At 29.0% G+C, this 9,796-nt stretch overlaps 1 protein-coding gene across 1 annotated transcript; it reads left to right on the plus strand.

Moving 5' to 3' along the window:
- The first annotated feature begins 1,363 nt into the window (after positions 1 to 1,363).
- LOC111616534 (cytochrome P450 3A2-like) lies at positions 1,364 to 9,630 on the plus strand. The gene is made up of 8 exons (XM_023357939.1): positions 1,364 to 1,425; positions 1,504 to 1,600; positions 2,735 to 2,851; positions 5,013 to 5,107; positions 7,084 to 7,229; positions 8,816 to 8,928; positions 9,106 to 9,232; positions 9,485 to 9,630. Exons 2-8 carry the CDS (start codon positions 1,583 to 1,585, stop codon positions 9,628 to 9,630), a joined length of 762 nt encoding a protein of 253 aa, XP_023213707.1. The 5' UTR covers positions 1,364 to 1,425; positions 1,504 to 1,582.
- The last annotated feature ends 166 nt before the right edge of the window (positions 9,631 to 9,796 follow it).

The raw sequence follows: 9,796 nt of genomic DNA on the forward strand, positions 1-9,796 counted from the left end.
ATAATAAAGAAAACGTGTCATAAATGTTTTAATTGTAACACATGGCGTATAGTGATGAAGATCACAAACAGATTACCTATCTGACTATATAAAGCTGAAAAACCGGATTTTTTCTTTCTTTCTTTCTGTCACTGTATGCCATTAGGGACGCCCCTAGCTATTATTTAAATTAACAATAAATTCAGTATATTATTATTTTTTACATTTGTTTTAGTATCAATAAAAGTTTTAGAAGGAAATATTCGATTTTTCTTGATATTTTTTGCATTAGTTTAAGGTTTCTTTCCTTCGTGTTGTAACGTGAGTTGAGTTTCATAAATGCCAACAGTAAACATTGAATGAAGTGTATTTAAAACTACACGATCCAGTTACGGTTTAGTGAATTTTACTGCATAAAAATGTATCCATACATTAATTGGTAAATAGAGAGAGAAAGAGAGAGGGAGAGAGGGAGGGGGAGAGGAAAAAAATCACTTTTTCTCTTATGTAAATTGCATGAAATAAGCTCATTTCGTCTTAAAATCGACCGCGTATTAATGGTTAAATAAAAAGTTACTNCAATTTTTCTGTTTCTAAAATATACTGCTGAAAAAAATTTTATCATTATCTTTTACTTTCGAATGCAGATTTGCAGGTTTAATATTACTATAATGTGTCATCTTATTAAAAATGTTTCTCAGTAATATGCTTAAACATTTTAAAATATAAATAACATTAGTCGAAGAATTAATATTAGTTGAAATTTAAAAAACTGAGTTAATTGGAAATACGTTCTATATTTGGTTTAGATTTATTTGTTTTACGCAGCAATTACAATCTATATAAATAAAAATGTACGGTAAATGTTCGTTTGTTCAAAATCTTAAATCTCCGAAAGTACTTCACCGATTGCTTTGAAATTTTGAAACAACGTTGCATTCGAATACGGGCGTGTTTTTATATTATATAGATGTCGAATTCCCCCCCGGGGGAGAGGGACAAAATTAAGGCTTACCGTGAAGCACTCTGCTTCAATTATAACGTTTTAGATGCGGTTTTTTGTGTTTATGATTGAGTTTTAATAGAGTTCTTCAAGAGAATGTACAGTAAGAAAGGATTTTTCGAAATTCCTCCCACGGGAAATGTTATACATTTATAATAGATACATTTTGAGCCACAGCAACGTGTGGCCGGGTACAGCTAGTTACAGAATAAAATTACAATTTTTTTAGAAAATTTCCATGTTAAAATTCGTTAATTTAAGTAGTTTTATATCAATTGTCAGACTTTTGTATTTATTAAGTTTTAATTAATTAATTAATATATAAACAAAATTAATTAAAACAATGTTGAATTTTCCATACAAACGTTATTTAAATATTTTTTCCTCTAGCCATTACACTTACTTCAATTGGAAGCATATAAAAAGTATGGCCGAATATATGGGTATGTACTGTACATTTATGTTAGTTATTTTAGATGTTAGTGTTATTTTATACTTTTAAAACATCATATATTTTATAGTATCTATTTGGGCCTTGAACCACAACTCGTTATTGCAGAACCTCATATCTTGAAAAAAATTTTAGTTAAAGATTTTAATATGTTTCACAACAGAGTGGTAAGTTTGAATACCAAAATATTATTAAGCTTTTTATTTTTTAAATTTGAATTTTAAAAAATTTTTATATACATTTTTTGTATTATTTTATTTGAAATGTTTATATTTTGAATCACTTATAACAGTGTTTTTCAATCTGTGGGTCGCGACCCCCAGGGCGGTCGCAAAGCCTTACACGGGGGTCGCGGGTAAAAGAAAAAGACAAATGTTTGTAGGTCCTACACTACAATAAAAAAAGAAAAAACTACAATTTCAGTAAGAAGGCTATACCTGTTTATTTTACAGTATAATTGGTTTTTCGATCGATATTTAGGTCTCAACAGAAAGAAAATTAAATACTGTATGTAGTTTTTAAAATCACTGATATACAGTAGTTTTAATATGGCCCTGGGGAGGTCACCAGAAGTTTTTAACTTGCAAAGCGGTCGCGTATTCAAGAAGGTTGAAAAACACTGACTTATAATATCAATTGAATCCGGTTCAAAATTCCGACAAGATAAAAAGACTGACAACTCAAAATTTCGTCAGTCTAATACTAAAAGTCTACAAACATTGTATGAAAATGGACAATCGATTGCAAATATCTTGATTGATTTTACATGCAATTTATATTTTTGATTTATATTATGCATGAACATATCACAAAAATGCATTTATTACCTTTTTAATTAGAGAAAAATTATCAAGAGAAGGAAATTAGAGAATTAGAGAAAGAAATTAAAAAGCTTACTTTTAATAAAAAGTAAACTTTTAATTTTAAATGTATATTTAGTGGTTTTAGTCGTTTCTCGTGATATTTTCACATAATTGTTAAGAATAGAGTTAACGTTCCTAGAACTATTGAATTTTAATTCAAATGCCTTTGTGTCCTTATTTTATACAATTTATTATATTAATGTCTACTAGGACTTATCATATTATTAGGACCTATTGTGCAGGTGAAATACCAGGTGAACAATAAAGATTTGTTTTTTCTGAATAAGTTTTCCTCAATTTGCAGAATCGGAACACCAATACAATAAGTACATAGAATAAATACAATATAGTATATAGAATTTTAATTTTGTGCTTTTTAGTTATTTATCCAAGATGTACAATACATTACATAATGCACATAATAAATTGTTATTTCAGGACTTAGAGACAGGAAATCCATTGTTCGACAAAATGCTATCCGGTTTGAAAGATGACGACTGGAAAAGAATTAGGTGTATTATGAGTCCCACTTTCAGTAGCAGTAGAATGAGAAAAGTAAACAAATTCTTTCATTAACATAAATATTTTTATTTAACATTTTAATTTGTTTTTAATCTTTGTTTAAAAATTTCATGAGAACTAATATTGCTTTAGCTGATTGTAACCTGTTTATGCTCGCAATCTCCAGCCGATGGCGTTAAAGATTTGATGCTTTTTAAGCTTTTTATTAACTTTTTCCATCCGTCAGACTTACTGTCTAGAAAAAAGTTGCAATTCATCTTCGTCTCAATTTCTGATTTAGTTGAAACTTTACACACATGTGTATTGCCAACGACAGTATAATTTTAAAATAGTTTGCAAACATTTTTAACAATTAGCAAAAAATTACGAATACTTAAAATTTGTACAAAACTTATGATAACATAAGATGGCGCTACAACATACGATTGCTATTTACCATCCTACATATGGGAACGAAATTGAAGACAAAGAATCACGTGGACCTCTGTTACAACAAATCTGTTGGCGGGATAACCATAGTAACATCTGTTACTTTAGCAGAAAGTGGCAAAAGGTAAAGCTATTAATATGGTTATCCCTCCAAATAGCTAAAGTACACCTTTATTCTTTAAGAAAATATATAAAATATACATAAAAGATATTAGTATTCACTACTTTTATTAATCACCTTATCTGCAATTTTGCAGGTCATAGGAGCAGTCATGTTCAAGGTAGAATTCTATCATCAAAGTAAATGAGAGAACTAATCACTCACTATATCAAATCCAAACGACTTAAAGCTTTTTTTTTAATCGAAATCAATCTCACAAAGAACAATATACATAAAATTAAATGCCAAATTAAGATGAATTTCGCTAGTTTAGTGTTACGAACTTATAGTTTAACTAAAAAATAGAAAATAAAAAATATATTAAAAATTATTTTAAAGTAACGGTTTTTATTCGGATAAATGTACAGTACTAAAGAGTAAAAAAATAAATTTTCTTCAACTTTCACAGTATTTTTGGTATTATGATACCAAAAGTAAAAGCGTGAGGCACTTCTATTTAGAAATATTCTATAGCTAAAAATACTGTGAAAGCTGAAGAAAATTTAGTTTTTACTCTTTAGTACATTTATTCGAATAAAAAGCGTTACTTTAAAATTATTTTTTATTTCTGTGGGAAAATTCTTTTCCTCAAATTCCTGAAAAAATGAAAGTAGATAGAACGAAATAATTGTTTCCTTTAGCATCTTATTTAATTCTTCTATTAACCTATTGTTCAGAATTTTGAAAATTGAATTCGTTAATTTTCTGAGATTACTATCACTTTAAAAATTCCGTATGACTTTTAGGCAAAAATACTTTAAATTTTAATATAATTTAGGAAGTAAACAGTTTAAATAAATTTTAACTGCCGTATTCACCAATCCGAGTTAAAGTTTGGGATGAATCTCGAATTATTGCTAAATTGGTATTAGATACGGCATAATTTCTTGTTGCAGAAAGTAAACTATCACTAATTTAGTCATAGTTTACTTTCCATAACAACGAGAAATTACGCAATGTCGCTGATAGAATAAGTGTTGTTGGCTCTGTATTTTTATGCCACTGGAAATATGCAGTTGGTCGTAGGTGATATAAATGATTTAATAGGATAATCTGCGTGTAAAGCTATTAATATAGACCTTTTACATTGCTCAACTCTATGAAAGAAAGCATCACTGTCATTATTAGCACCTTTTTATTCACTATACCATGTGATTAATCGAAATTATTCACCGTATCTGTTAGATACCAACAAATCAATAACTTCGAGTTTCAAATTGGTGAATATGAAAGTGAATAACTCTTCATACTACTCAGTGTTATATAACTCGAGTACATCAACTCTCGAAGTAACTCGTGTTGATGAAACAGGGGTAAGAAGTCATTCATGAATTGTTGGGAAACGAAAATTGTCCAGATCTAAAAACGTCAGGATTGTCTGTACGAGAATAAGTAAACACAATTGTTTGTGAATGACTTAAGATACTTATTTGAAAAAAAAAATCTTGTATCATTTGGTGACAGACACTAATAAATAATTGTTGTCCTTATAAATTTCTGCGCTTAGATTGCGTCCTGTACATTATATTACAAAAAATTTTGAATATTTTCTTTGAATAAATTTTGCATTGTTATGAAATTTTATTATATTTTAAAATTTTACAGATGGCTTATTTGGTCAGGGAATGCACCGAAAAATTTTCAACTGATATGAAAAAAATAATTGAAACTAATAGGGATCAACCAATTGATTGTAAAAAGTAAATAGATTTTTTTTAAATTTAAAATTATTAAATCTACTGTTTAAGTTTCATTTTTTAGTTGTATTGCATATTTAATTTCTTAATAAAACAATCTATGTAATAAAATAAACATATTTTTTAAATTTAGACATTTTTAAAATTAATTTTCTAAGAATTCCACTAATATAAAAAATTAAGAAATTATACTACAGTGATTCATTCGGGACGGAACAATTACTTTCAATATTTCATGATTGCAGTTATATCGTCTTTCAACATGTAATATAAAACCTTGGTCGACTGCTTCGTGATGAAAAAAGAATCGTTCCGTTCGTGTTTCATGTTCGTCCTTTCAATTTATACGGAGATATTCCACTTAATAAGTGTTCCGTTCTGAGTAAATCGTCCCTGTCGGGATAAAATCGTCCGACATACGATTTCCCGCACTTTTCCGTGTTTTCATATGAACGACGGTTGTCACCATGGGAACGCCGATCAGGCGACTTTGGAAACTCGACCGCGGATTGGCTGGAAGACATCGTACGACCAGCGGACGTGCGATAGCGCTACTAAGCCGATTGGCTGGAAGACATCGTACGACCAGCGGACGTGCGATAGCGCTACTAAGCCGATTGGTGGAATTCCATTTCCCTCAATCTGTATAAGAGGATTGAGTTTAGGCGGGAAGTTTAGGCGGGAAGTTTAGTTCGCCTAGGACACTTCAAGGGAACTCACGTTCGTCTAGCTTCGCCTAAGCTTGCCTAGAAGATTGTTTTGTCTCGCTGTGCGGTAACTAACGTTTGAAGGAGTTCGTCGCAAGGTGTCCTTTTCGATGGACCTGTTGTCGTGAATTAAAAGTATTTGAACTTTGTTACACCTGAAGTATTGTAATTGTTGTTTGTGAACTTTTGTAATTGTATGTACTGTACGTTTACTCGTAATATAAACGTTTTTTGTGGAAATTCAACAACGTCACGTCTCGTTTTGAATTTGACTGTCCCACATTTCCTAGAGTAAGAATAGAGACGATACACTGGATATTTAAGATCAAGTGTACCCGCTCTGGATATTATATATTACTCTTCCGCCATGGCTTTGTTGCTTAAACAATAAAGTAGAAAAGACTATAAAAGGTTCGAAAATTCTAACGCTGCATGTTATGATGTCGTGTGCTTTTCTTGCAAAAATGTCGGAAATATCATATAGAGTTTAAGATATATTTGAATTGTTATAACTGTTATTTTCTTAATACAGGTTCTGTACATATTATGATCTTTATAATGAGCACGGAACTAATGAGCATCTGCTCCGTTCTTATTTCAGAAGACCATCCATTATTTTATATGAAACAATCTAAATCAATTTTTCAAATTTAGGATACGAAATTGTTGAAAACGTTTAGTAAATTTAGTTTAGGTTACTGATTTTTTTTTCCGCCAACTCAATAAAACTAGAATATAATAAGCGTGTATAATCAGTTTGATTTTATTTTATAATTTTAATAGTTAACAGAAAAATATTAAAAAAATTTTTTTAATTTTTAAAGTATATAATAAACTTAATAAAAAAAGGTTAATTTAAAAAGTCTGCATCTGTTTAATTTCAAATATGTTTTATAGTATATTTTTATATAATATTTTAAAGTTTCATAAATTAGAATTACAAGTAGGAATGCCGACTTTTGTCTTTTCAAAATCAAACAATACATAAACTTAGTTAATTTAAAAATTGTAAGATATTTCTTCAAAATTAACTGTATTATCAATTATTTTTATATAAGATCTTATGAATTCTTACAACTCGTTAGAAAAATTAAATTAATATTAGAGTAAGCGCACTAACTTAGCATGGAATCATAATAGATTAAGTTACATTAGAAATCAAATATATTTAAATTTAAAATATTTTTATATTCTGCTTTTCGTGATGTGTTGATTATGGTTATGAAATTACGTACTTTATTTAGGAAATGATTAAAATTTTATTATTTACAGGTATTTATCTAATTTTTCTCTCGATGTAATTGCTTCTACTGCATTTGGAACAAAATTGAGTTCTTTAGACGATCCGAATAATACATTTGTGGATAAATTTCGAAAGACAACCAGCACAAATGTATCACTTCGTCTTATGATATTTTGTAAGTAATATTGCACATTTCTAAATTGATTTAAGATTAAAATATTTATTTAGATTAACATCTTTAGATAGAAAATAACTTTGCTTTATCTTAGGCAAAATTATTTCCTATCTGTAAAAATTTTATGTTATCTTATTTAAAATGTATTTATTATTCAGCAAGAAAAGTAACAATAACAATTTTTTTTACTTGTTACTTTTCAATTATACATTGAATAAAAGAACATTTTCATCCTCAACAATTTGTAATTCAAATATTACAAATATATTTTAATACAAGAAGCTTCTGCCTATATGAATGTCCATTTAATTTTATATACTGATTTATATTTCTTTCGATTATTTTTTTCAAAATTTCAATTTACATTTATGAATAAGGCTTAACCAATTAGCGATAGAAATGAATAATCAGTGTAACGTGAACCCCTGGAATTCAAGACTCTGACACCACCTATAACCAGGAATATAGAAAACTCGCTCGAATTTCTCGCCCTTACCATAAGATCACATATGGTACCGCTTGCACACGTATTGAAAAACACGTGTGCGAGCGGTATCGTATGTGATCTTAAGGTAAGGGATGGAGAAGATAAATAAGAGTGAGGGGGAAGCCCAGAAGTGATGCACTCGATGAGAAAATTCTACTAAAACAATGCTAAATTTATTTGACGGAAGTATATAAAATCTACAAGTATACATAACAAAATGACATCATATGATATCATCAATCAAAAGAATTCTACATTACATAAGATTAAATATTAATTAATGGCGCACAAATCGAATTACAGCTATTGATTAACTCTTTTCTACCTTACAAACAAAACCCGCCCAAAGCGCGACAGAGAGAATTTACGTCTGGTCGCGGGTAGATATATACCTTCGATGTTAAGTGATGTCTTCAATGACGACAATTTCTTGATTTAAAAATTCTCTAATTTCATCAATCTTCTATCTAAATTTCTTCGTATCAAATAATGACGGTTGGCTGGCGACGACGTAACTGGATTGGTCATTTGGCGAACTGGACAGGATCGGCAGACCACTAGTCGAAGTCGGTGTAACTAGACGACCTTTTTGAACTTTTCTTGGTTCTTTTATACCTTTTCATTTTCCCTCTGAGTCAAGATGCTATCCAATAAGGTAATATCGTATGGAAACTCTGTTGTTATCCAATCCTGAATTTCCGGAGTCGTTGAAAGGGAAGTGTTATTTTTGACAAACTCTAGCCACTTCCTCGTAATTTTCTTCTAAAATTTTTTCTGTTAACATTCTTTTAAAATAAATTATTAAAATATTAATCTTTTACAAAAACTATAGTCCGGGGTCATACAATCAGCAAGAAAGATTTAAATATCAAACATTATGTTTAGTGATATTCGCCCTAACACGATAATTATTGATGTTACCAGGCCCATGCACAGGGTTTTTAAAAGGGTGGGATTTTAAATATATACAGTATATTGGTTTTATAATATAGTGTATAATTTTTTACACATAGGTATATAATATTTAAAATGTGTCATCTGTAATATACATATACAATTTGTGTCTTTTATGTATAAATTGCTTATTAATTCATTACAGTTTTGTTTCCGAAAATTTTCAAATATCTGAAATTTAATATTTTTGATGAATTTACTGATTATTTCAAAGAATTTACTTTACATGTCATCGAACAAAGAGAGAAACAAAATGAGGTGATATGTTATATTCTATATTTTCTTAAAGATTCTGTAACATTAAATTAATTATAAAAGATTATTGTTTCTTCATTACTAATTTATTTAATTTTAAATTTCTTATGATTTATTTCATATTAATCTATTTATTTTTTTCATAATTTAATTTATAATAAGTATTGAATATACATACAGAAAAGCAACGATTTTCTTCAGTTATTACTCGATGCTCAAAAAGGTACCTTGGAAATTTCACCAGAAGATATCAAAGAAACTAACGAAAAAAATGAAGTCGAATTGAAAATATTACCGAAGCATAAAAGTTTGTCATAAGTCATTTCGTAATTTAAGTAATACAGTTGAACCTCCAATAGCTGCCAGTCGTAAACAGCGGCCATTTTATCAGAAACCTCTTTATTTTGTTTCAACAAAAATGCACACAAAATGTTGTTGGCGCGTTTGTTCGAACAATGGAGAAATTGTATGTTTCTGTCAGTGACTGTTGTTCAGAGGTTTGGCTATTTTTTATGATATTTATAAAATAGGAAATATTTTTAAAATGAATTATTTTCAGCTATGAGCATGGAAGAAATGATAGCACAATGCGTGTTGTTTCTTTTTGCTGGAAGTGAAACAAGTACTAACACATTATCTTTTGTCTTATATTACTTGTCCTTCTATCCCGAATGCTTTTATATTCTGCTTTTCGTGATGTGTTGATTATGGTTATGAAATTACGTACTTTATTTAGGAAATGATTAAAATTTTATTATTTACAGGTATTTATCTAATTTTCTCTCGATGTAATTGCTTCTACTGCATTTGGAACAAAATTGAGTTCTTTAGACGATCCGAATAATACATTTGTGGATAAATTTCGAAAGAC

The sequence above is a fragment of the Centruroides sculpturatus genome, unplaced genomic scaffold (genome assembly GCF_000671375.1).
Source record: "Centruroides sculpturatus isolate CEXI.00-Female unplaced genomic scaffold, Cexi_2.0 scaffold3531, whole genome shotgun sequence".
Taxonomy (NCBI): Eukaryota; Metazoa; Arthropoda; class Arachnida; order Scorpiones; family Buthidae; genus Centruroides; species Centruroides sculpturatus.

Excerpts from the sequence above, each read along its gene's own strand:
- LOC111616534 (XM_023357939.1), top strand. Across the intron at positions 2,852-5,012 it reads GTAGCAGTAGAATGAGAAAA|ATGGCTTATTTGGTCAGGGA; the intron begins GTAAACAAATTC and ends AAAATTTTACAG. Across the intron at positions 7,230-8,815 it reads ACTTCGTCTTATGATATTTT|TTTTGTTTCCGAAAATTTTC; the intron begins GTAAGTAATATT and ends AATTCATTACAG.